Below are 27896 nucleotides of genomic sequence, written 5' to 3' on the forward strand. Positions count from 1 at the left end.
TTCTGTGATAAAACAAGGTGAGTGAGGGTGGACAGATAAGGGAATACTGTTCTGTAAACCTCACTTGGTTTTCCTTCGTCTGTGTCGTTATAGTTCAGTGACCCATGACTTTGAAAGTTTCAGACTAATAAATCATTTCTAAAACCAATGCTTTAATAGCTTTTTATTATCCTAATTAAACTAAACTAAATAAAACCGAAAATATACTGTAATATGATAGACATCTGCTATTTGAGAAATTATTTGTTATTGGAACAACTCCAGCGTGAGCGAGTGGACGGGTCCAATCCCTGTACACACACACCATGCGTTTCTCGTTTCAATTCGTCGCCACAGTTCAGTGACTACGGCTTCGAAATAATAAAATTAATAAATCATTTAATCAATGGTCATTTAACAGATGATGAGATTATACAAAATGTTACTGGCACTGTTGACGTTCCCAGCACCAGCACAGCCGTACCCAGCACCAGCACAGCCGTACCCAGCACCAGCACAGCCGTACCCAGCACCAGCACAGCCGTACCCAGCACCAGCACAGCCGTACCCAGCACCAGCACAGCCGTACCCAGCACCAGCACAGCCGTACCCAGCACCAGCACAGCCGTACCCAGCACCAGCACAGCCGTACCCAGCACCAGCACAGCCGTACCCAGCACCAGCACAGCCGTACCCAGCACCAGCCCAGCCGTACCCAGCACCAGCACAGCCGTACCCAGCACCAGCACAGCCGTACCCAGCACCAGTACAGCCGTACCCAGCACCAGCACAAAAGCAGCTGAAGCCAACACAGCAGCAGCGAGCACCAGCAAAGCTGATGCAAACATCTAAAAACATCGTGTGTGAAGTGAACAATTAGAAAAAGTGTTAAATTCAAGTGTGTACATAGTGTTAAAATTAAAGTTGCAATAATTCTAATGTACAGTAGTTTTCAAGAACTGTATTGTAGTACTCAACATACAGCAAAACCACTTTTAATAATACAGTGCTAACGGCTTAATGCACTGCAGTACCTATTTACTGTAGAGCATTCACAACTTCACAAAACTTCAAGATGGACATAACTCCAACAATAAGGTAAATACATGAATTACAGTATTTTTAGTAGAGTAGTAAAATATAGGTACAGTAAGTAATATGATACAATGCATTTTTATTGTGTACAAGAAAAAAAAAGACACCGACGCAAACGCCTCTTGAAGGTCACCTCTTGCAACGAATCCAACGCTCCAACGAACTGGGGGTGGTCCCATATAGTACGTTGAATCGAGGTTGTACTGTATCAACATGTTAAACAAGCTACGAGGATGAGGGAAGGGGACGTTCCCTCCATGCTAGATTTGATATTTACCAGGAAGGAGGAAGAGATATTTGACATTCAGTACCTTCCTCCCTTGGGTAAAAGTGACCATGTCTTTTTGGGAATAAAGTATGCAATGCGTTATAAGCTGGAAGAAAATAAGGAGGTTGAAGCAGTTAAAAAACCAGACTTCAGGAGAGGACATTATGGTGACCTTAGAAATTTTTTTAGTGAGTATAATTGGACAGACTTGATGCTAGGCAAGGAAGTGAATGAGATGTATGGCAAGTTTTGTGAAATATATGATAAAGGCACAAAAAAATTTATACCAAAACAGAGATGCAGAACTAGGAAACAGGATTGGTTCAATAAAAATTGCGAGAGGGCTAGAGACCGAAAGACACAAAAATGGAATCAATACAGGAAGAGGCCGAACCCCCAAACATACCAGCGATACAAAGATGCGAGAAACAACTACACGGCAGTGAGGAGAGAGGCAGAAAGAAATTTTGAAAAAGGGATTGCGGACAAATGTAAAATAGAACCAGGTCTATTCTATAAATTCATAAACAACAAATTGCAGGTAAAGGATAATATTCAGAGGTTGAAAATGGGAAATAGATTCACGGAAGATGAAAAGGAAATGTGTGAAACACTAAACGAAAAGTTCCAAAGTGTGTTTGTACAAAATGAAATCTTTAGGGAACCAGATACAATAAGAATTCCAGAGAACAACATAGAACACATAGAGGTGTCTAGAGACGAAGTGGAAAAAATGCTCAAGGAGCTCGGTAAGAACAAAGCAGCTGGCCCAGATGGCGTTTCACCATGGGTTCTGAGAGAATGTGCATCTGAGCTCAGCATTCCACTTCACCTGATCTTTCAGGCATCCCTGTGTACAGGAATCGTAGCAGACGGGTGGAAACAGGCTAACATAGTTCCAATCTACAAAAGTGGCAGCAGGGAAGACCCCCTCAATTATAGACCTGTATCATTGACAAGTGTAATAGTGAAAGTATTGGAAAAACTAATCAAAACTAAATGGGTAGAACACCTAGAGAGAAATTATATAATATCAGACAGACAGTATGGTTTTCGATCTGGAAGATCCTGTGTATCGAATTTACTCAGTTTCTATGATCGAGCCACAGAGATATTACAGGAAAGAGATGGTTGGGTTGACTGCATCTATCTGGACCTAAAAAAGGCTTTCGACAGAGTTCCACATAAGAGGTTGTTCTGGAAACTGGAAAATATTGGAGGGGTGACAGGTAAGCTTCTATCATGGATGAAAAATTTTCTGACTGATAGAAAAATGAGGGTAGTAATCAGAGGCAATGTATCGGAATGGAGAAATGTCACAAGTGGAGTACCACAGGGTTCAGTTCTTGCACCAGTGATGTTTATTGTGTACATAAATGATCTACTAGTTGGTATACAGAATTATATGAACATGTTTGCTGATGATGCTAAGATAATAGGAAGGATAAGAAATTTAGATGACTGTCATGCCCTTCAAGAAGACCTGGACAAAATAAGTATATGGAGCACCACTTGGCAAATGGAATTTAATGTTAATAAATGTCATGTTATGGAATGTGGAATAGGAGAACATAGACCCCACACAACCTATATATTATGTGAGAAATCTTTAACCCTTAACATGCTCGGGGTCTAATATCCTGCTATCCACACAGGCGCATGTCATTTTGAAAAAAAAAAAAATTTTTTTTTTTTGCTAATCTGTTAAGTTCTGTTCACTGATCACGGGAAAAATAAAAAAAAAATTCTATTGTACTTACTTTTGTTGCAATAGAGCCGAGAAGCTCTGCGATGACGTCACAATCTGCATGGTCGCTCATGCAGTACACGCCCGGGAGATGTTGCGCGCGGTCCTCAAACAGCCAGAGTTGCCACAAATATATTTTCGCGCTATTTATTTACAATGTCTAAGCGCATTTTATCTAATTTTTTTTCACTAATTGTGTTTCAAATACTGTTTGAACATATTTTGTATCAATAATTGTTGCATATTTGAGTATACACAGGCGCACACAAATGTTTTCAATTACGGCAATATAATATGTCATTACAGTCTATTATATTATATGTTCTGCTTATATGTTTACATATTTACACACTCGCACACGCTATACACACTTTGAAGCACACTTAGAAGATTTCTAGACTGTGGTAGTCATTGAAGCAGTCGACAGCACATAATGGGATACCACACGTTTCACACCATGTTTGCACAAGCTTCCGTTTCTTGTCTCTACGTGTCGTTGTTTTACACACCAAGCAATCACGTTGGGCTATTGCACGCTTCACACCAGGTGGCAAATACTTAAGTTTGTGTGCTAGGAAGCCTTCAGTGTGAGCGAGGCGTGGAGTACCAGCATGCTGCAACAGTGGGTTTATGATGGGCCGCTGAATACCTGGGACATCTTTTGCAAACTTTCCTAATAACTGTATTGCAGCATCAAATACAAAGTCACGGAAAGTGGGCTTACGTCCAGTTCTCACAAGGTACATGTTGAAACAGTTCAGCATGCTCATGTCCACAAGATGGAAGAACACTTTTTTCGTCCACCTACATGTCTTCCGCACACACTCTGCAGTGCCAATCATCATGTCTGATTTATCAATCAACCGCATGTTGATATTATAGTCTAAAACACAGTCTGGCTTATATAGTGGTGCGTTTGTTTTATGGTTCACTTTCCCACTGTTCACCATTGTTCCATCATGAATTGTTGTCAACAAGTTCACCTCTCTTTTGTCTTTCCACCGAACTGACAGAATGTTATCACTTTTCCTTCTCTGACACTCACCAACTGCAATGTCGTTGTCAAACACAGGCATTTCCCTTCGTTGTGGCTTTACTGTACCAACCAATCCGGTTCTATTTTCTAGCAAGAACCGAGCTAGCAAGGGACTTGTATAGTAATTATCTGTGTATAAAATGTGTCCCTTGTTCATCCACGGAGCCATGATGGTCTTCACTACACTCCCCGAGAATCCATGTTCGTCGTTACCGGGAATGTCTACATCACTAGCCGAGTACAGAATCATGTGTAACACGTATCCTGTCTCACAATCACAAAGAACAAAAAATTTCAGGCCAAATCGGTTTCGTTTTGAGGGAATGTACTGTTTGAATGGAACACGTCCCTTGAAAAGTATGAGAGATTCATCAACCACCAGCTTCTGTGCTGGTACGTAAAAATCTCTGAATTTTCCAATAACATCGTTCATGTAGTGCCTCACTCGCCACAGTCTATCATCAGGTGTTCGGTCCTGAACACTTCCAAAATGTAGACACCTGAGGAGTATCTGAAACCTGTCTCGTGACATATATTTCCCGAATAAAGGTGCTGGTATTGTCTTGTCCTTGCTCCAATAGTCATTTATTGCATGTTTGTGACAGTGCTTCATCAACAAACAGAGTGCCAAAAACACATACATTTCCGCCACTGTGGTATTTTTCCAATGCTGCAGTCGTGAAAATTCTGTGATTTCCCTCTCAATCAGGTAAGCAGCATGCAGGTTCGTTTGGTGTACAATGTATTCCATGAGTGGTTCATCATAGAATGCTGTAAAATATTCCATCTCAGCCATGTCCTCACCTTGATTAGGGAAAAGGTTTGTAATCCCTACATCTTTATCGTCAAGTGAGGAATATTAGGAATAAAGTCGTCACCATCACTCCACTCAAGTACACCAGGCGTCCTGCGAGATGCAGAGGAAAGACGGCGAGGAAGCGATGCATACCGGCGACCAGGAGCTGAATACCGTCTGCGAGAAGCACGGCGGCTACGTGCACGTGAGGTGGGTGCACGTGAACACGAGGGTCTTGGTCCCTCATGTGGTGCCATGCGGTGGCGCTTGGCTGGGCGAGATGCTGCTGACGCGACAATTTCTCGCCCAGTTACACCACTGGTACCAGCCACAGGCTCAATAAAACTTTGATCTGAGTCACTAAACCCAGAAAAGGAGTCACCTCCCTCTGACTCGTCACCCTCAAACAGAAAATATCCACAGGAACTGTGAGGTCGTGGTAGAATTGGGGTAGAAAATGGGCGAGGAGGCATGGGAGAGCGTATAGGCCTCGCCATGGCATGGCGGTCATTCTCACTTTCACTGCTGCTGCTACTATCTCCCGACAACTGTGTATAATCCTCATCGTTGTCTGAATCGTCAAACACACTTTCTTCACCTTCAGAGAATAATTCGTGGGCTATTTGCTCTGGGGTGAGGGACTGAGTGATGCGTGCTCGTGAGGCGTTTGACCGTGCGCTCGCCATGGTGACTCTCGCTAAACTGAGGCCTCCCATGCCATCGGAGCGTGAGCTGGATTTTTTTTCAAAATGGCCGCTGTTTACTAGAGCCCCTGGGCAGCGTATGGGACCCCCAGCTACACCGCGGGCCATTCAAATCGTGCGCGGTACCCATACACTTCATATGAAGTGAAGCGCAGTTGACTGGTAAAACGATTTACACTTCATATGAAGTGATGCGCACTTTAAGGGTTAAAGAATTCTGATAAAGAAAGAGATGTAGGAGTGGTTCTAGATAGAAAACTATCACCTGAGGACCACATAAAGAATATTGTGCAAGGAGCCTATGCTATGCTTTCTAACTTCAGAACTGCATTTAAATACATGGATGGCGATATACTAAAGAAATTGTTCATGACTTTTGTTAGGCCAAAGCTAGAATATGCAGCTGTTGTGTGGTGCCCATATCTTAAGAAGCACATCAACAAACTGGAAAAGGTGCAAAGACATGCTACTAAGTGGCTCCCAGAACTGAAGGGCAAGAGCTACGAGGAGAGGTTAGAAGCATTAAATATGCCAAAACTAGAAGACAGAAGAAAAAGAGGTGATATGATCACTACATACAAAATAGTAACAGGAATTGATAAAATCGACAGGGAAGACTTCCTGAGACCTGGAATTTCAAGAACAAGAGGTCATAGATTTAAACTAGCTAAACACAGATGCCGAAGAAATATAAGAAAATTCACCTTCGCAAATAGAGTGGTAGACGGTTGGAACAAGTTAAGTGAGAAGGTGGTGGAGGCCAAGACCGTCAGTAGTTTCAAAGCGTTATATGACAAAGAGTGCTGGGAAGACGGGACACCACGAGCGTAGCTCTCATCCTGTAACTACACTTAGGTAATTACACTTAGGTAATTACACCTATCAAGCAGCGTCTGAAAATAAAGCTGGGCCAGCCACCAAGGGACCATAAGAAGGACTATTGTGGGAATGCGCTCCAACCGAGCCAAAACCCGAAACAACAGTTGGACCGGGAGAAGAGGAAAAGGTACCTTCAACTCGATCAGTCCTGCCGAGAGGCACCCACCGTGAACGCATCACAGGCGGGTAAGGGCGCCACATAGAATGGGCGACGCCTAGACCACGCAGACTTGAAGACGTCCATGGCCAGGAGTTCATACGTCCAGCAGAGCCAACGAAACGAGTCGGTGACGACTGGCTAATCTGTGAACAGAGGAATGAACCGAGACAGCTGTCCACCAGGATGCAGGACACAAGACGGACATGAACCTCACGGTTAGCCAAACCCCGAGAATCCAGCAAACGAGCCATTCTAAGGGACCAACTCCAAAGGTCAAACACCTAAGAGAAACCCCTGTGGTTCTGGCAAAGAACCGCTAGAGAACAGCCCGAATGGAGCTGAATGGTAGAGCACCGAGTGACCCAAACCCTCCGAAGCGCAAACCAGACAGCCACGAACTTTCAAACCGTGCTGGTAGCCAATGGACGGACAGACCCTCCCATCCCCGGTCAACCTGGCGAGCACTGGTCACAAAGCCCCAGCCGAGAGATGACCCGTCTGTGAACACATCGCGCGAAGGCTCGGGGAGGTGCCAAGGCACAAAACCCCAAAAACCCCAAAGAGGAAGCTGGTGACGCAGCACCAACACAAGATCCCCGGAGGAATGAACACAACGATTGCAAGAGAGGTGGAAGGGGAGTCTCCGAAGAAACCAAACAGACGCTGAAGCCAAACTCGACCCCATGGGCAGACCAGCACGTCAAAGTTCAGACTCTCGCACAACTGCTCGAGGAACCGCCGAGCAACCCGGGACACCCTCATAAACAGCCGAAGGTGGGACCACAGCCGCAGCAACACTTCTGGAGGAAAAGACAAGGAGCGGCCCAAGAGCCCTAAACAAGACCCAGCCAGGTCCAAACCCGGGACGGAAACAAATTGAATGGCCTCTGGATCACCAGGAAACCAAACCCGGCAATCAGGAAAGAACTACACCCCTGGTGAGGAGACAAACGGACCGACTGGGAACCCACACCAGCCAGTCGTCAAGGTAGGCCAGACACCCAATCCCAAGCAGACTCAGACAGGGCACCAATACCCGGTAAAGATGCGTAAATACACCAAGCGCCAATTACAAAATAGGGAAGGAAAAAAATTGGTAAGCCTGAAGCCCCACCACCAACTGTGCCAGTCCCAGAAAACTGGATAGGAACGTGCCAAGAATTGACCTGGAGGTCCAGGGCCATCATCCAGGCACCCAGCCCCAACAGAAGCTGGACAGGAGACAACAGTCCTCCGATGAGGGCATAGAATCCAGGGCGCAGACTGAAGAAGTCCAGAAGAACCGCAGATTCGACAGGCCCATGTCTGCATAGAGCAGACAGGAACCCCAGAAGGATGGGGCAGATCGACCATGTCCGATGCACCCACGAAGATGACATGACGAAGCGCAGGGGAAGAAGCCCACCCCGCCAGCCCTGAAGCCCCGAAAGAGAGAGAAGCCGTCCACCGCCGCCACCAGAGGCCGGAAGACAACGAAAAGCGCCCACTAACTGTGGGACCACGCGAGAGTCAGCAGAGCAAGCTGCTCCCCCAGCGCCGCGTCAACAGAGAAGGGAACAGAGCCCCTTCCGGAAGAAAAAGTATACATACACACATACACATACAATGGGGCCTCGACTTACGATGCTAGTCCCTTCCCAGAGACGGATCGTAAGTCGAAATATCGGAAGTCAAAGCGATTTTTCCCATAAGAAATAAAGGGATTTGAATTAATCCGTTCCCCACCCTCCAAAATATTAACATAAAAATACATTTTATACAGAATACAATGTTTTTTTCTAACTACAATACAGTATCAAAGTTACTCTTATCTTTATGGAGGGCTCTTGATGGCGTATGGAAGATGGTGATGAGCCATCCCTGCTTACGGCTCAGAAACATCTGAGGGTTTCCAGGTCGGAGTAGGATTTAGATGGTTTTGAGACTCGGGCAGTCTCGGGGGCTGCCCCTTCCAGTGTGGCGACGGAAGCATTCGAGTCTGCTATCCCTGCCGAAGCCTCTGGTTCTGACCAGTGGGGTCCCCCTTCCATCCGTCTTTTACGGCTGCACCGGCCTTTTTTTCTGAGGCCAATGCTTTGGTTGATGACTCGGCCCCGGGTCCAGATGCAAAAGATTCCGGGGCTGGGGAGGGGACTGGGAATTCCACACACATGACTGATGCCAAAGTATGACATTAGCATATCAGCCTGGATAGCTCTGGGGAACCGACGGGGCTCCCCCCAGAGGAAAGTCACAATGAAAGTCACCCTGAGACAAGGGGACAGAGCAACCCTCAAACTCGCACAAAGCGAGAGGGGGACTCAGGGGTCACATCCATCAGACCCACGCATCCCAGTGGGAATTCCCAGGGTCCTGAGGTGGAACTCATGCTCAGGGAAGCCCAGGTAGGGTACTGCCTGGGCTACCCCACGTCCCGTGGGTAGCTTAACTTCCGGGACGTGTCCACTCACGGGGGTCTAGCAGGGAATACCACCAGAAGCACAGAAACTATACACATACAGGGGGCAACCAACCAAAGGCAGACCACCCCCACCAGGTAGAGAAAACAAAAACAAAAATAAAACCCCACATAAGGACTATGTACCCAGACGGAACAGAGCGGACTGCTATGACAACTAGCTGCACTGTACCCAGCGCCCCTACCTGTGCAAACTACCTCTTACCCTAAGGTGAACATGAGTGCAAGAAACACCCCAACACACAAAAAGCGGCTGATTGCCGACCAGCAAACGACCAATCCGAGGCAGAACCCAAGGAACTTGTGGAAGGTGGCCCCAAGCCCCCAAGGGCAGTACTTACTGGGCACCTAGGGAAAGTAGCCTTAGGCGCATGCAGCCCGAGTACTGAAGAGAATACTCCTGGCACGCACACCCCCAAGGAACTGTCCCCACACCACAAGGCACAGAGATGGTGACAAATCGGGAGCCAGAGCAAATGACAGCAGCCTAGCACATCAGCCTCAGAACTGAGATTTTGGGTAGCCGGCATGTGGGGTCTGGGGCTCCTCCTTCCCCCTCCTAGGGAGGGGGACGCTGCACAGACAACGACGTGGTGACGTCATGCTCCTTTGCTCATTTTTGGCTGGGGAGTTCTGTCCACTAGTTCAACTTTTAGTAGCAATTTCTTAACCAGAATAGGGGGTTTGTTTTGGTGCCCTTACTTTCCTGGGTGCCTGACCCAGTTGATGGCAGACATAGAATGTTTCATACCACATGGGGGTTTCTATAGGCCATTGCTCCTCGTGCCTCTCTGAAGGGGCCAGGTTCTGACTTGTGGTCCCCGGTAGGCCTAAAGAACTTCATGCACATGAGTGATGCCAAAGTCTAATATTGTAATATCAGCCTGGATAGCTCTGGGGAGCCGAAGGGGCTCCCCCCCCCCCATAAAAATGTTCCTCACATAACACTAACACACAAGATGGAGAAACAAGCTGGAACAATAGGAAAGGCACTTGATTGGCAACAAGGGCATTTGATGGGCAGGAAACAAAGGGTCATATTTGAAAGGTATTTGTCAGGCTGGAAAGGAGCGGAAAGTGGTGCTCGAGAGGGCTCTGTTCTCCTGACAGCATCTCTGGTAGCAACAAATTGGGCATGGTCCCATGTAGTTCACAGCAGTGAGGTTTCACTTGTACTGCTTTTCCTCTACTTCATCGCTGATCACTAAATCACACCAAATCTGAACTAATTCTCAAATAATTTTTAAATTACTACACCAGTATAAATATGATCAGAATTGTATAGCATTATCTGATCTCAGCGAGCAATGGGAACAATACTGACAAATTTATCACCAAATGATGAGGATCCCCAGCTTGATATCCTTGCCATGATAATAAGTCTTGCCATCATATTGTCTGTCGATCCCTCATTATCTGGTTATAAATTTGTCAGTTTCTTGCCCTTTGCTCATGGAGATCTGATCATGGTGTAATGACTTGAATGATTGCAGGACAATGTTGGCAGCGGTGAATGAATGGTCAAAGAGCCCGTTACGTATTGGCTTCAAGAGGCTTACCATAACCCTACCATGCTTGGATACTGGTGTTACAGTGGGATAAATGCCTCAACAGGTATTAAGGCTGGAAAAGTAATGTATGCCATGGTCTTATTATTGGCTAAATCAGTAACTAGATAGGAATAAATGTAATAACAATGAAATTGTTTCCTTATTTGTTGAAATCCTGGCTGAAAGCTATAACTAACTTTCACCTTCTAACAAATATCCTCATCTTAAATATTTATATACAGTGAAACCTCGAATAACGAGCGGCTCTATCTACAAACATTTCGAGTAACGAGCGAGCCACTCGCCAAAAATTTGTCTCGACTGACGAGCTTTAGCTCTATTAACGAGTAAGCCACGTGCTTCCAAGTGTTCTCGCAAAATCTTGGACGCCTCCAACACCAGTGTTGTTGTTGTATCGCGCACGACAAGCATCCTTCTGCATTTATTTGTGTTTTTCTTTGTTTTTTTTGTGATCTTGTGACTACAATTTGTAATGCATGATGTCGCCAAAGAAGCTGCTTGCTAAAGATAGTGTTGTCAAGAGGAAGAAAGACAATTACTGTGGATTTGAAGAAGGAAATTATAGCAAAGCACGAGCGTGGTGTCTGTGTGACTGATCAAGCCAGGGAGTATGGCAGGTCCTCATAAAAAATTTGCACTATTTTGAAGAGGATATTGTTGCTCTGGGGCAAACTTTGGGTCTGGAGTTGGATGCTGCTGATGTGCAGGAGTTAGTGGAGGAGCACAGTGATGAACTGACCACTGAGGAACTCCTGAACTTCAGAAGGAGCCGAGTCAAGAGGAGGTACAAGAGCTCTCATCAGGGGAGGAGGAGATAAGAGAGGATGCTGCCGCCTCTTGCAGTGAGATCAGAGAAGTGTTGTGAATGTTTGATAGATACGTTCTTTGCAAAAGTAGAGAAAAGACGAGCAAGCGATAGTGAACCGCAACCTGGTCCCAGTGGGGTGAAATTCCCAAGAGAGAGCCCGCCTGACTCGGAGGTGGGTTCTTCACCTCCACCTTCAGCCCTTCACACCATAACCCCTCTCCTCCTTCCCACCTCCTCATCGTCTCCCTCAAGCCAGCAAAGACTTCATAAGGTAAAGCACATGTACAACTAAAAACAGTAAAACAAAACATTTATAATTACATGTGCAGTATTATATTTACAATATAAATAGTCATACAGGTATTGATGTTTTTGGGGGGTGGAACGGAATAATTTTATTTCCATTATTTTAAATGGGGAAATTCGTTTCTAAAGACGAGTTTTCCACATAACGAGCTCAGTGCCTGAATGGACTAAACTCGTTATTCGAGGCTCCACTGTACAGTACAGTATATTACAGAAGTTGGCTCAAAATACTACATTACTTACCTAAGACTATTTTTAACGTCCAATAACTCCAATATACTTCCTGGTCTGCCCTTTCCTTCTCCGATGCTAAACAGTGCAGCCACAATTTTTCGTATTTCATCCCACAAAAAGTCTTGGCCTTTAATGGTAATGACACACACATCATAACCATCGTTGCTTAAGGCTCTTTTACATCCATGTCTCTTTGTTGCGGCAGAGGATGGTTTATCACGAGCAGAATGTTGTCTTGTCCCTACTAGTTTACCGTCATCTTGGCTAAAATTTTCTTTGGTATCAGTATCCGATTCACTTTCCATTTCATTTTCACTTTCCGTTTGTGTGTGTATTCGTATGTACTCAACTGGATCACACAGAGGCTTGCTATCATCTGTTGCACGAAGATCACAGCACGTGGGACAAATATCCACAGAATAGATCACCCTAAAGAGACAGTTTATTCCTTTACTGGCATCTCTCTTGTATAAACTAATATAATTATGACGACCAATCAGATGTTGTGCGGCTTCCTCCATCATCTGAAATTTAATTGAACAGATTTACAATATACACTATACAAACTCTTGACTAAATGTTATATAGCATATTATTTTTAATAAATTAATGATTTATCAAAACTTATGATCTGACTTAACACTTTCGCCCGGGCATGACGCAATGCTGTGTCATCCGTTTACTGTCGATAATCACGGGCATGACGCAATGCTGCGTCGTCCACTAAAATAATCGCCAAAAATCAGGTTTTTATCCGATTTTTTGGGGACTGTTTGGTAACTGTCAACAAGCCGAATGCAATCTGTGACTACAATACAAACATGAAAGGTGTTGATCACTTTGACCAAATGATCAAATATTATCACTTCATAAGGAAAACTCACAAATGGACGAAGAAAATGACCATCTATTTTGTGCAAATGGCTATCTACAATGCTTATGTGATGTACAGCTACTACACAAAAAATACTAAACTATAATACTAAATATACTAAAATACTAAATATACTAAAATACTAAATACTAAACATTTGTGGGCAGGAATTGGGAGTGTAACTGGAAGGCATCTGGGCGCTCACTCGCGGTTAACGCGTGGCCCGTCGTCAACTCGTCGGCAGGTTGAGCGTGACCAGGTTTTTTATTTTATATGCTAATATTCCTCTAGAGAATTCTATTGCGAACCCATTGATACCAAAATGAAAGACCTAGGACGAAAATTGAGGTGACCAGAGTGAACACATTTTATCACTTTTGCGCGCTCCTGGGTAACTCATTCGCACTTTCTGTTTGCTGTGGGTAATTAGCCGGGCTTTTGGAGTTTATATGCATTTAGTGCTGTAGAGAATTCTATTGCGAACACAATGATACCAAATTTAATCTTGTAGGATAAGAACTGAGGTGACAAAGTTTGAGAGAGTATGCACTTTTCAGAATTAACGCGCGCTCCTGTGAAATGCTGGGACCCAAATCGCATAGTTGAGGGGTGGTGCGCCGGGTACGCCAAAGTGTTTAAAAGATACAAAGGTACATTTACTTGTAAAGTTTGTATAATAAAATGGATAATTTGGAAACATCATGTTTCACTGGACCCAACAATAGAGTAAACCTTGAGTCAATGTGCCTCATCAATTAATGCGACATAATATAAAAACGTTTTTAATTTACTTACATCTAACAAGTTGGTTAATGCGGCATTCATATACACATCTCAACAATAGCAACATAACCAGAAATGCATTACATAAAGCACTGAGAGTAACTTCAGGCACAATGACATCAAAAGAACAAGAAAAACTATGAAATTGTGCTCAGAGTTACAATTAAAAACCCAGCGTTGAATGTAATGAAACGCCACTTTCTGGGCAAACCCCGGAAGCTCCCTGAAGTTATCGGACTGATATACAGTATGCTATATTAGTCTGGGGCTTCAGTCACATGGTGTACTGCCTACTGGGAACCACAAGCCAGAACCTTGCTTCCTCAGAGACCCGCAGGGAGCAATGGTCTATGAAAATTCTACTCTTTGAGGGTATACAGTGGTACCTCGGAATGCGAGTGTCCCTGTATATGAGTTTTTCGGAATACGAGCAGGATTTCCTCGGAAAATGAGCCTCGAAAGGCGAGGGTTACCTCGTAAGGCGAGTTTGTTGATACGCGTACAGGCCGACCTAGCGCGTGGTGGCGAGTTTCCTGCGTTGGCTGCCTTCTTTGGTAATACAGTGGAACCTCGAGTGACGAGCGCCTCAATCTACGAGCATTTCGAATAATGAGCGTGCCACTCAGCAAAAATTTGTCTCGATTGACACACTTTCGCTTTATTAATGAGAAAAGTACATGGTGCTTCCTAGCGTTCCCTCTGGTTCTGGCAAATTCTCGGACACCTCCGACGATGCAAATAACTGCTTTTCTGGGGGAGCCCCAACAGCTCCTCGGAGCTATCCATGGCTGATATGGATACCCTAACTATTTTGCATCAGTCGATGTGGGTGGAGTTCTAGGCCTACCGGGGACCACGAGCCAGAACCTGGCCCCCCTCACAGAGGCACGGGGAGCAATGGCCCATAGAATGCACATGTGATTTGGAGCATTCCATATCTGCCATCGACCGGGACAGGCACCCAGAAAGGTAAGCGCCCCAAAACAAACCCCTATTCTGGTTAACAACAAAAATTGACAAACGAGTGGACAGAACTCCCCAAAAGAAAAACAAGCAAACCAGCATGACGTCACACGAGCCGCGCCGCATGTCTGCGCAGCTCCCCCCCCCTCCCCGGGAGGGTGAAGGGGGAGCCCCTGACCCCCGAGCCGGCGATCCACACCCCAGTTCTGAGGCTGGACATCAAAAACCGCGAAAAACCGCCGACCGGAGGGCGGGAGGGATGCCGCGGAGCCTCCGGGACTCACCCAGAAAATGGCGTTTCATTACATTCAACACTGGTTTTCTGGGGGGAGCCCCTGCAGATCCCCGGAGCTACCTCACCAAAGACTACCAAGAAAACCAAGGGCACTTACCCGGGAGGCGGTCGGTGGTCCACACCTCAAGACGAAGCCGAGGCCACGGGCCGCAACCGCCGACCTAAGGCAACACAGGCCCAACTGGGCCCAGGAACGTTAACAAGGTAGCATGCAGCCAGGACCCTGTTCGACCACCAAAATCCCCATTTCAGAACTGGAAACTTGTGGGAAACCAGCCTGAGGGACGGGGTCGTTTCGACCATGCCCCAGCGTACCCACTCCAAGATGATCCGACGGAGAGCAGGGGGAAGAGGCGTGCCCCTCTAGCCCCAAATCTCCTGGAGGAGGTGGAGCCTCCCAATGCCAACACAGGCCGGAAGAGATGACCCGAAATGCCCACGAATCGTGGAACAAGGCGTGGGCAAACAGCGCGAGCCTTCCCTGAATGTTCCGTCGATGGGGCGATCCGCGAAAGGGCTGACACCCCTTGTGAGAATCCAGCCAACGAACAGAGCGACCACTATGCTGACCAGCCGCCGCCGGTTCTGAAACTGGTATCATGGCCTACCACGATTAGAGGAACCCTGAACCCCCTGGCACAATCCTTCTGGGGATGCCCTCCACGGCCACCCTGGAGAACCAACAAGTCCGACATAGGTCGACAACTAGACGATGCTGCCTGCACAAACTGCGTGACAGCAGACTCTGCAAACAGCAACGGACAAAAAGAGATGAAAACCCAAGAGCCAGAGCCCAAGCTGATTCCAAAGAGAAAGCAAGCACAGCCTGTCAGCACACGAGGCGAGAATCATTTAACAGAGACACTGCCTCCTTAAGAATAAGCGCAAACAACTTCAACGATGCAGCCAACACCCTAGCCGCCGAGGCAAGTGCACCGGACGAAGATACAGCACCCAAAACCTCCAAATCCTTCTCAAGCCAGTCCGAGGACAGCTCAAGAAGGGAAAAGAAACGCAAGAATGAAGCCAAATGCCCCTGGGCACACAAATCCTCAGCCATCAAGGCAGCCGAAATGGCTGGAACCTGCACATGCAGCTGCATAATGCCAACATTCCGAGGAAGTACAGGGGAGAACAAGCACTCACTGAGGTGCTCCAACTCACCCCCACCCCCACCCCCCCCCACCCCTGGTAAACCTGTACCAGAGTGTTAAGTCTCCCGCCAGTCAATCATGTGGGTCCAACGATAACCATGCCACACTCCAAATGAAAAAAAGGATAGTCTGCTAACCAGGAAGACTCCGGTACTTCGTAACACACCCAATAGGGGAAGGTTGAATCGAACTCAAAAGAAATCAGATCCACCACCCAGGCATAATCTGGGTCTCGCAGGAGGTAAGTCGCGATAGTCTCCCGAACCTCCCTAGGCGGGATTCGAGAGGCCGAAAACCTTCAGAAGGAAGGAACCGAAGAACCCAGGAGAACCTGGAACTGAACCTGGGGAGGAGCCGAACCCAAATCATACTTGTACAGGGAAGAGGGGGTACAAAAACCCCTCCCCCTACAATAACAAGCCCTGAGATGAGGGTGCTAACACCCAAGCGGGGTCTAATGGGGCCCAAGCCCCCCCCAAGTCATTTTCTCCCCAGCCCCAGGATCCTCCATGGCTGGACCTGGGGCAGAACCGTCCTCTACACCCTCTTCCCATAAAAAAAGGCAGAAACCAGGGGAAAGGCTGAGAAGACCCTGAAACCTCTGCAGGAGGAGCAGGCTCGAATGCCTCCGTTGCCGACTCGGATGGGACAGTCCCCTTAGCCGCCCAAGTCTCACTACCATCTAAACCCTGCCCCGACTCCGAAACCATCAGATGTTTGGAAGCCAGGAGATAAGCAGGACGAACAACATCAACCGGGAAAGGACTTGGGAGCGTGGATGAAACCAAAGTCGAAGCAACTAATGCCCCCAAGTTCAGGTTCCTATAACCCAAGCGGGGCAGCCTCAAGGGAACCGGGTGAGCAACCAACCGATATCGAGCATGCAATGCGGAAGCCGCCTGTACCTGAACATCAATATCAGAAGACTGGATAATCTAGAGCATGAGCAAGGAGCAAGACTCGCAAGACTCTGGGTCATGGGTGTCATTGACCCAACAGGCAGCATGACGGAGGCAAAACTGTTGAGTATCGCCCTGAGACAAGGGCACAGTGATAGACTGCAGGCTGGCAGATGACCTGGGAGACCTGAACCCTGGAACAGGGAAGGGAAACCAGGTCAACCCAAAGTGCGTCCCCGGCCACCGAAGCCATGGCACACAGGTAACGGCGGGGAGTCGCAACTGGACACAACACATGATGCCCCCCAGGTCTGACCAACCAAGTATCAACAATCCAAGAACCCCTCCGGAAAGCAGTAGTCTTTCTTTGCCAGAAAAGAAGGAGACAGCTGCAAATGAACAAACCTACCACCAGGACCATAAGAGCAGAAAGCCCTGCCCCAGAGCAGAGCATGAAGCTTCCCGACTCCCAAAGGCCAATGCCAACAAGGAAAAAGCTGTCGCCAAACAATCCTGAACCGAAGGGGCCACAACAAACCAAGGAGAAGAGAGAAAAGAGAGCATCCTGTCCAACGACCAGGATGGCCAAGGCGGCACATGAGCAGGCCAGAGGTGAAACAATGCTCGAGACAGCTTGCAGAACGGCGCAGAAGTAACATCAACACCAAACGCAAGCTGCAGCGGTTCCACCAGTGCCGCACGATATGAGGCGACAGTATTCGGCATAAAATGACGGTCCTGGAACAATCACGAAAGAAAGGATAAGACAACCCTATCAGAGACAGAAGTAAACCTACGAAGGGACAAGAAATAACGGAAGGACCGCCAGAAAAGTTCATACTGCCACAGCAGAGACGAAACACGCAGGTGGGACAGCATCAATGAAGCCACCTGCTCACCATACAAGTGGTGATAAACCTGTATCAGAAAGACCAGATGCGAAGACTTGAGGAGAGCGAACCAGCTACGTAACTGTCTGGCCCAATCTGCTGAAAGAGGTGGAGCTGGGGAAAGAGCCCCTTGTTCGGACACCGCAAGCAGTGCCTGAAACCAAGGCTGGGCTGGCCATCAAGAAGCCAGAAGGACAACTCACCCTCCAAAGCAACATCCACACCGCCGCGAACTCCCACACTGTCCTGTGAGCCCGACAGAAGGACAGACCCCACCACCCCTGGCCGGACTGGTGAGCACTGGTCACAAATCCCCAGCTAAGAGACGACAAGTCCATGAACACATCGAGCGAGGGGTTAGGGTAGGTGCCAAGGCAGTGAACCCTGAAAAACCCGAAGAGAAAGCCTGCAACACAACAACTGACACAAATCCCCACGAGGCCGAACCCAGTGATCGTTAGAGGGGGCAGAAGGGACGTCCCCGAAGGAACCAGAACAACCGACAAAGCCAAACCTGACCCAGCAGGTAGACCATCATGGCAAAGTTCAGGCTCCAGCACAAACCCTCGAGCAACCGCCACGTGACCCCCCCAGAAACAAGCAAAGGCGGGACTGCAGCTGAAGCAGCGCCTCTAGAGGGAGAGACAAGGAAGCGGCCCGAGTGTCCCACACAAGACCCAGCCAAGACCGACCCTAAGAGGAAACCAGATGGGACTTCCTCCAATTCACCAAGACCTCAAACCCGGCAAGCAGGAAAAGAACCAAATACCCGGCGAGCAGACACAAGGACTGGCTGGAAGCCCACACCAGCCAGTCATCGAGGTAGGCCAGAACCCGAACCCCATAAGAGACGCAGACAAGCCACCATGACCCGGGTAAGGCATGTAAAAATACCAAGTGCCAGATTCAAGCCGAACGGAAGGCAATGAAAGCAGTAACCCCGATGCCCCACAACAAAACAAAGCCAGTTCCTGAACCCCGGATGAATCAGGACGTGCTAATACGCGTCCTTGAGGTCCAGGGACACCATCCAAGCGCCCGGCTCCAAGAGAAGACGGACCTGGGACAGTAGTCATTCGAAAGGAGGGGCAATAAACTCACGGGTTCAGACAGGGACAAGTCCTGAATGAAGCAGAGTTTTGTGCAGTCCCGTTTTGGAACCTGAAACAGGCGGGAAACCCACCGGATGGATGTCATTTCGACCATGCCCAAGTGAACCTATTCTGAGATGACTCGACAGAGTGCAGGAGAAGAAGCCTGCCGCACTAACCCAGAACCCCCCGAAGGAGGAGGGGCCACCCAATGCCACCGCAGGCCGAACGAAATGACCTGAAAGACCCACAAATCGTGGGACCAGGCATGAGCAAACAAAGCTAGCCTCACCCTCATTGCCCCATCAATGGGATGAACTGCGAAAGGGCCAACACTCTTTACGAGAACACGACCTCTGCAAAGGGCGAGCACCAGGGCGACCAGACGAAGACGGTTCTGAAACTGGCCTTTCTGGCCTACCGCGATGGAAGGAACTCCAAGCCCTGGCATAACCTTTCCGGAAAGACCCCTTCCCTGAGAACCAACAATTCTGACATAGGGCAGCAACTAGAAGAGGCTGCCAGCAAATACTGCACAACTGCAGACTCTACAAACAGGAAAGGGCAAAGAGGGGAAGAAATCTTAAAGAGCCAGGGCCCAAACAGATTCCACAGAGGAAGCAAGCACCGCCTGCCGATACTGCAAACCATGAAGCAAACAACAGCGACACTGCATCCCATAGGATCGGCACAAACAGCTTCAAAAGCGCAGCCGATGCACTCACTGCCGAAGCCAATTTACCTGATCCAGGAGCGGCCCCAAGTGCTTCCACATTCTCCTCAAGCCAGTCTGAAGACAGCTCGAGAAGGGAAAAGAAACGCAAGATCGAAGCCAACAGGCTACCAGCATGCAAGTTCTCAGCGACCAAAGCAGCCAAAAGGGAAGGAACCTGCACATGCAGCTGCACCACACCAACATCCTGAGGAAGGGCAGGGGGCAAACAACTATGCATTGAGGTGCTCAAAGTCGCCCCCCAGGAAAAGCCTGGACACCTTGACTGAGCCTCGTATGAGCTTCGCACTACTCAAGCGGGCAGGACTGGCAAAATGAATGCCACACCTCCAATGAGAAAAAAGTGTAGTCAGCAAACGAGGCCGACTCCAGAACCTCATAACGAACCCAGTAAGGACAAGAAGATTCATACATGAAAGAAGACGGATCCATTATGGTGGCATAATCCGGGTCGCACAGGTGGTAAGCCACAATGGCCTCCTGCATCACATGCAGTGGGATGCGAGAGACCGAAAACCCCCGGAAGGATGGAACCGATGAACCCACAGGATCACGGTAACGAACCTGGGGAGCGGTAGATGCCAAATTCAACTCGTACGAAGACGGGAAAAAGAAAACCCTGCGCCTTGTAACACTAACCCCTGCTCAAAGGGTACAAAAGCCCAAGCGGGGTCCAATGGGGCCTAAGGCCCTCAAATCAACCCCTCTCCTGCCCCCGGGAACCCCAGGGCAGGGGAGGGGTTGACCCCACCATGAGGGCCCGGGGCCGAGCCTTCCTCCAAGCCCCACTGCCTCAAAAGAAAAGGCAGGAGGAGTTGAAAAAGCCAGAACGAAGGGGGCCCACAGGTCAGACCCAGAAGCTTCGACCAGAGGCCCAGACTTCAATGGTTCCATCGCCACGCCGGAAGGGGCATCCCCGTAACCACCCGAGTCTCAAAGCCAACTAAACCCTGCCCGGACTCCGAAACCCTCAGACGAGGTTAAAGGCATTAAATATGCCAAAACTAGAAGACAGAAGAAAGAGAGGTGATATGATCACTACATACAAAATAGTAACAGGAATTGATAAAATCGATAGGGAAGATTTCCTGAGACCTGGAACTTTAAGAACATGAGGTCATAGATTTAAATTAGCTAAACACAGTTGCCGAAGAAATACAAGAAAATTCACTTTCGCAAACAGAGTGGTATACGGTTGGAACAAGGTAGGTGAGGAGGAGGTGGAGGCCAAGACCGTCAGTAGTTTCAAAGCGTTATATGACAAAGAGTGCTGGGAAGACGGGACACCATGAGCGAAGCTCTCATCCTGTAACTACAGTTAGGTAAAACACTTTGGAGCCGGAAGCAAGGAGGTGGGGGGGGAGGACCAGGACGAACAACAGAAGGGGAAGGACTAGGGGGAGTGGACGGGAGTGAACGGAACAAAAGTCGAGGTGACAAACACCCCCAAGTCCAGGTCCCTATAACCAAAACGGGGCAATCTCGGGGCATCTGGGTTAGCAATCAACCTGGTGCGTTGCAGCAACCTAAACTGAGCATGCATAACCGAAGCTGCCTGCACCTGTAGATCATGATCAGTGAACTGGGTGAATTGAAGTACGAGCAAGGAACAAAACTCGCAAGATTCCGGGTCGAAAGTGTCACCAACCCAACTGGCAGCATGACGGAGGCACAACAGGTGAGCATCACCCTGAGACAAGGGGACAGAGCAACCTTCAAACTCGCACGAAGCGAGAGGGTACCCACATGTCGCATCCAGGGGACCAGAGAGCCCTTGTTGAGTTCCCAGGGCCCTTAGTTGAGTAATCTCACTAAGGGAAGCCCTGGCACACATGCGAAATCAAAATAAAAAACCTCGACCAGTATTGGACCGTTAATTACAAATGAAGGTACATACACAGAGGACAACAAAGAGATTAGTGAAATTCTAAGAAGCCAGTATGAGGCTATGTTTAGCACACCAATAAACATGAAAGTTGATGACCCAGACAGCTTCTTTATGAATGACATTCAAGCTGCAGATAATATAACGGATATTACCACAAACTCAGAAGACTTTGAAAGAGCAATTGACATTATGCCTGTGCACTCAGCTCCTGGGCCTGACTCATGGAATTCAATATTCATAAAGAAATGTAAAGTACCAGTAGCGAGAGCACTCAGTGTAATATGGAGAAAGAGCCTGGATACAGGGGAGATACCAGCAGCACTTAAATCTGCAGATATAGCTCCGTTGCACAAGGAGGGGAGTAAAGCCTTGGCAAAAAATTATAGGCCAGTTGCACTAACATCACACATAATAAAAGGGTTTGAAAGAGTGATTAGAAATCAAATTTCTAGTTTTATGAAAAACAATGACTTGCACAACCCAGGACAACATGGATTTAAAGTGGGAAGATCCTGTCTGTCACAGTTACTCAACCATTATGACAAAATCACAGAAGCTCTAGAAGAAAAGCAAAATGCAGATGTTGTATACATAGACTTTGCAAAGGCATTCGACAAATGTGACCATGGGGTGATAGCTCACAAAATGAGGTCAATGGGAATAACTGGAAAAGTAGGATGCTGGATACTCAATTTCCTGTTGAACAGAACACTGAGTAACAGTCAATCAGAAAAAATCGAGTCCAAGCGATGTTAAAAGCTCTGTACCTCAAGGTACAGTCCTTGCACCACTGCTGTTCCTTATTCTCATATCAGATATAGAAAAAAATACAAGTCACAGCTTCGTGGCATCCTTCGCAGATGACTAAAAAATCAGCATGAAAATTACCTCTGCTGAAGACATTGAAAAATTACAAGCAGATGTCAACAAAGTTTTTGATTGGGCAGCAGAAAATTACATGATGTTTAACAGTGATAAATTTCAGGTACTCAGGTACGGCAAAAATGAGGATCTGAAACATAATACAGGGTACAAAATACAATCGAATCTTCCCATAGTAGAAAAACAGCATGTCAAGGATTTGGGAATAATGATGTCCGACGATCTAACTTTTAGGGAGCATAACCAAGCAAATATTGTGTCAGCCAGAAAAATGATCGGATGGATCACGAGAACTTTCATATCCAGGGATCCCACCACAATGGTTGTACTCTTCAAGTCACTTGTGTTGTCCCGTGTCCAGTACTGGTCAGTACTCACTTCCCCCTTCAGAGCAGGAGAGATTGCTAAAATAGAGGGAATACAGAGAACATATACGACACGCATAGACGAGATAAAACACCTAAATTATTGGGATCGTCTCAAAGCTCTCCAAATGTACTCTCTAGAAAGGAGACGAGAGATACACCAAATAATATACACATGGAAAATACTGGAGGGGCCAGGTCCCAAATCTACACAGTAAAATAACAACGTACTGGAGTGAACGATATGGAAGAAAATGCAAGATTGAACCAGTGAAGAGCAGAGGTGCCATAGGCACAATCAGAGAGCACTGTAAAAAACATCAGAGGTCCGCGGTTGTTCAATGTCCTCCCAGCGACTATAAGAAATATTGCCGGAACCACCATGAACATCTTCAAGAGAAAACTGGACTGTTTTCTAAGAGAAGTTCCGGATCAGCCGGGCTGTGGTGGGTATGTGGGCCTGCGGGCCGCTCCAAGCAACAACCTGGTGGACCAAACTCTCACAAGTCGAGCCTGGCCTCAGGCCGGACTTGGGGAGTAGAAGAACTCCCAGAACCCCATCAAGCAGGTATCAAGCAGGCAGGGTACTGCTAACCAGCACCCAAAAACTACCAAACAAACTGCTATAACTGAACCCTCCGGGACGTGTACACTCACGGGGGCCTAGCAGAGAACCATCAAAACTCTAAGGGGTGTGACTAAACCAAAAAGCAAACCCTCCACCAGGCAGGAAAAAGAAAAAGAAAATCCTGCAAGAGGACAACGTACCTATGCGGAACAGAGCCGGCCGCTATGAGAGGTGATAACTAGCTGCACAGTACCCTGCGTCCCAATCAGTGACGAAAACTACCCTCTACCCAGAGGCAAACGGGAGCAATAACCACCCCAGCTGACTCTAAGGGCGGTCAATCACCGAGCAGCAAAAGACACAACAGAGATAGATCCCAAGAAGGCTTGTGGAAGGTAACCCCAAGCCCCCAAGGGAAGTACTTACAGGGCACCTAGGTGAGGTGGCCCTAGGCATATGCAGCCCCAGTACTCGTGTTACTCCTGGCTCGCACACCACCCCACAGAAGAACACCGCCGCTATGGACAGCACTGCTCAAAAGGATGGAGCCAGAATCGATTGACCACCACCAAACACAACAGCAACTGAACTGGGGTTGGGTAGCTGGCGTGGGAGGTCTGGGACCCCCCTTTCCCCTCCCAGGGAGGGGGGAGTTGTGCCGACTGCAGTGTGGCAGCTGTGGTGACATCATGCTTGTTTGTTTGTTTTCTGATTGGGAGTTCTGTTTGCTCGTTCGGCTTTTGGGTTAGCAATTTTTTCATGAGCTGTAGCTTGCTTTGAGATTCCTACCTTTCTGGGAGCCTGACCTGGTAGATGGCAGATACAGATTGCTTCCAACTACACGGATGTGTCTACAGGCCATTGCTCCTTATACCTCTCTGAGGAGGCCAGGTTCTGGTGCTGGTCCCCAGTAGGCCTAGAACTCCATCGATTGACTGTTGCCATGGTCTAATATATATACACATCAGCCTGGCATAGCTCCGAGAAGCTGAAGGGGCTCTCCACGGAAGAGAAGTATCAGAGGTGGAAAGTGAGAGAAGAGATAACCAGAGTATAAATTTTGTTGTTTTAAAAGCTCAATGATAATTAACCATCACAGGTATGATATCAATTACAGTATAGTACTTCTTTTATAAAGTCTGGTATGATACAGATTTAGGTAAGATAGTAAAATAAAAATAAATTAAATATTTTACCAACATGTATATTTAAATTTCCTCTTGGAAAGAAATATTTGTAAGTGCAGAGTGGACTATCAAACCTCTCAGGATAACCCGGCTGTACTGGACACCACGCCACCACTCTAATTTCTGGTGGAAGAACTGGAAAAAGAAACATAATGTTAAAAATATGATATTAAAAGCTATTCAGAGGCACAACCAAAATGATCAAAATAAGCACTTCAATGTGGTCTCGGTATCATTTGCGACTATAGCCACAAGCTTGTAATTTAATACAACACAGGTAGCCCACGATTTACACTAATTTGCAGGATGTGACCTAAGACCAGCACAATTTGGTTTTTAACACCAAAATTGGAAAAGCTTGAGTGACACTTTAATGTATTAGAGGAAGCATGAGAGTGAGTGCACACAAGTTGTGGTTTTGGTGTGTGATGGTTCTCACTGCTCATGATGCATGTGCCGCTCTCAACTTACACTTCAGCCTGTCTGCAAAATTTAAGAATGCTCCTTAACACCACATTCTCATTTCATGACTTTTGACAATTATCTTGCATTTCATATACTTACTGGACATTCTTGAATCAATTAAACTTCACAAAGTTTCCACTGTATCCCAAGATATCCCAAAAAACCAGCGTTGAATGTAATGAAACGCCATTTTCTGGGTGAGCCCCGGAGGCTCCCTGGAGCTAATCGGGCTAATGTATGTTATATTAGACCGGGACATTAGCTAAGGAGTTCAGACCTACCAGGGACCAGCGCCAGAACCTGGCCCCTTCAGAGAGGTTTCAGGGAGCAATGGCACTGGAAAACCCTCTTGTGGTTGGGGTTTTCCTTATCTGCCATCGACCGGGGTCAGGCACCCAGAAAGGTAGGCATGACAAAACAAACCCCACATGGTAAAAAACTAAAAGAAAAAGTCGAACAGAGAGGTAGAAACTCTCTACAATCCCAAGGAAACAAGCAAGCATCACACTTTACTGCCGCGCCGATCGTCCGTGCAGCCCTCCACACCCCGAGAGGGGGAGGGGGAGCCCCGGACCTACTGCGCCGGCTGCCAAGCTCTAGTTCGGAAGCTAAGCTTCAACCAACGCGAAAAAAACGCCGACCGGTTGGAGGGAGGGTTGCCAGGGAGCCTCGGGGGTTCACCCAGAAAATGGCGTTTCATTACATTCAACGCTGGTTTTCTGTGGGGAGCCCCTACGGCTCCCCTGGAGCTTCATACCCAAAGAGAAGGAAAAGAAAGGGCTAACCCGGGAGGCGGCCGCCACAAACTCCGCAACGCAAAGCAGAGACAAAAGGATGCAACCTGCGACCCAAGGCAACAAGAACGCACAGGAGCAGACGCGCATAAAGAACGGGCGCCCAAAAACCTGTGCGACCCTCAATTCCCTGCGCCCAAAATGAGCCCTAGACGTCACCAACACAGCAGCAAAAGCTGCAAACATCTGAACAGCACGGGCGTAAAGACAGACGGCAGGCGGGAAAACTGAAAAACTCTGCGGATGACCTGGGAGACCCGAGCCCTGAAACAGGGAACAAGGGGAACAGGATCAACCAAAGCGCAACCCCAGATACGGTACGCAGGTAACGGCAAAAAGTGCAACCGGACAACACAGGACGCACCCCCGGCCAAACCAATCAAGCATCAATAACCCAAGAACCCCTCCGGAAATCAGCCGTCTCGACCGTCGCCAGGACGGAGAAAGGCTGCACACATACAAATCTACTCCCAGTACTAAGGAGCAGAAACCTGAACCGAAGGGGCTACCACAAACTGAGAAGAAGAAGGCACCCTTATCAAGGACCAGGATGGCGCAGGCAACGCATGACCAGGCCGGAGGTGAAACAAAACACGAGAAAGCGTAGGAAACGGAGCAGATATGACGTCCATCCTGAACGCAAGCCGGAGCGGCTCCACCAGCGCCACATAAAACGAGGCAACAGTAAGAAAAGATCAATTAACTGTAGTCCAGAAAACCTCCAGAAAGGACAAGACAACCCGATGTGAAAGAGACGACAACGTACAAAGAACAAGAAAAAGTGCATAGAAACACCAGGAACATTATACTGTTACCAAGATGAAACTCGCAAGTGGGACACCGTCAACAAGGCCACCTGAACACTAAAGAGATGGTGATACCCGCGTCAAAATACCAGACGCGAAGAGCCGAGGAGAAGGCTGAACTAGTCACGTACAGGATCGATCCGACCTGCCAAAAGAGGCGGAGCCGCGGGAAAACGCCCTGAGTTCGGACACCTATCAAGCAGTTTCAGAAAAGAAGCTGGAAGCTGGGCCGGCCACCAAGGAAACCATAAGGACTGCTCTCGTGGGAATGGGCTGCAACCGAGCCAGAACCCGAAGCAATAGCTGGACCGGGAGAAGAGGAACAGGTACCCCCACCTCGACCAATCTTGCCGAAAAGCATCCAACGGGAACACCTCGCAGGCGGAGAAGAGCGCCACATAAAAAAGGCGACGTCTAGACCATGCCGACTCGAAGAACATCCATGGCCAGGAGTCCATATGTCCGGCAGAGCCAATGAAACGAGTTGGTGACGACTGGGCAATCCGCGAACAAAGGAATGAACCGAGACAGCTTTCCGCCAGGACGCAGGACACACACCGGACATGAAACTCACGGTTAGCAAAACCCCGAGAATCCAGCAAACGAGCCACTCCACGAAACCAACCCCAAAGGACAACACCTAAGAGAAACACTGTGGTTCCGGCAAGAACCGCCAGAGAACAGTCAGAATGGAACTGAATGGTAGAGCACCGGATGACCCAAACCCCCTGAAGCGCAAACCAGACAGCCACGAACTCCCGAACCGTGCTGTGAGCCCGACGGGCAGACAGATTCCACCATCCCCGGCCGACCTGGTGAGCACTGGTCACAAAGCCCCAGCCGAGAGATGGCCCGTCCGTGAACACATCGAGAGAAGGCTCGGGGAGGTGCCAAGGCACGGAACCCCGAAAACCCCGAAGAGGAAGCTGGAGACACAGCACCAACACAAGATCCCGGAGGAACGAACCCAACGATTGCATGAGGCAGAAGGGAAGTCTCTGAAGGAATCAACTGACGCCGAAGCCAAACCCGACCCCGCGGGCAGACCAGCACGTCGAAGTTCAGACTCCCGCACAACCGCTCGAGCAACCCGGGACCCCCTCATGCACAGCCGAAGGCGGGACCACAGCCGCAGTAACACTTCTGGAGGGAAAGACAATGAGTGGCCCAAAAGCCCTAAACAAGGCCCAGGTCCGAACCCAGGATGGAAACAGATGG

At 48.0% G+C, this 27896-nt stretch overlaps 1 protein-coding gene across 6 annotated transcripts in view; it reads right to left on the reverse strand.

Annotated features, from left to right (window-relative positions):
* Window positions 1-27896, reverse strand: part of LOC138364245 (uncharacterized) — a 160303-nt gene that overhangs the window by 80097 nt on the left and 52310 nt on the right. For all 6 annotated transcript variants that reach the window (XM_069323615.1, XM_069323616.1, XM_069323618.1 and 3 more), the window contains exons 6-7: window positions 24627-24748; window positions 12051-12565 (exon numbers count right to left, since the gene is read on the reverse strand). In XM_069323615.1, the coding sequence (XP_069179716.1) occupies window positions 12051-12565; window positions 24627-24748 (637 nt within the window). The remainder of the gene's footprint in view (window positions 1-12050; window positions 12566-24626; window positions 24749-27896) is intronic.

Source organism: Procambarus clarkii, chromosome 13 (genome assembly GCF_040958095.1).
Source record: "Procambarus clarkii isolate CNS0578487 chromosome 13, FALCON_Pclarkii_2.0, whole genome shotgun sequence".
Lineage (NCBI taxonomy): Eukaryota > Metazoa > Arthropoda > Malacostraca > Decapoda > Cambaridae > Procambarus > Procambarus clarkii.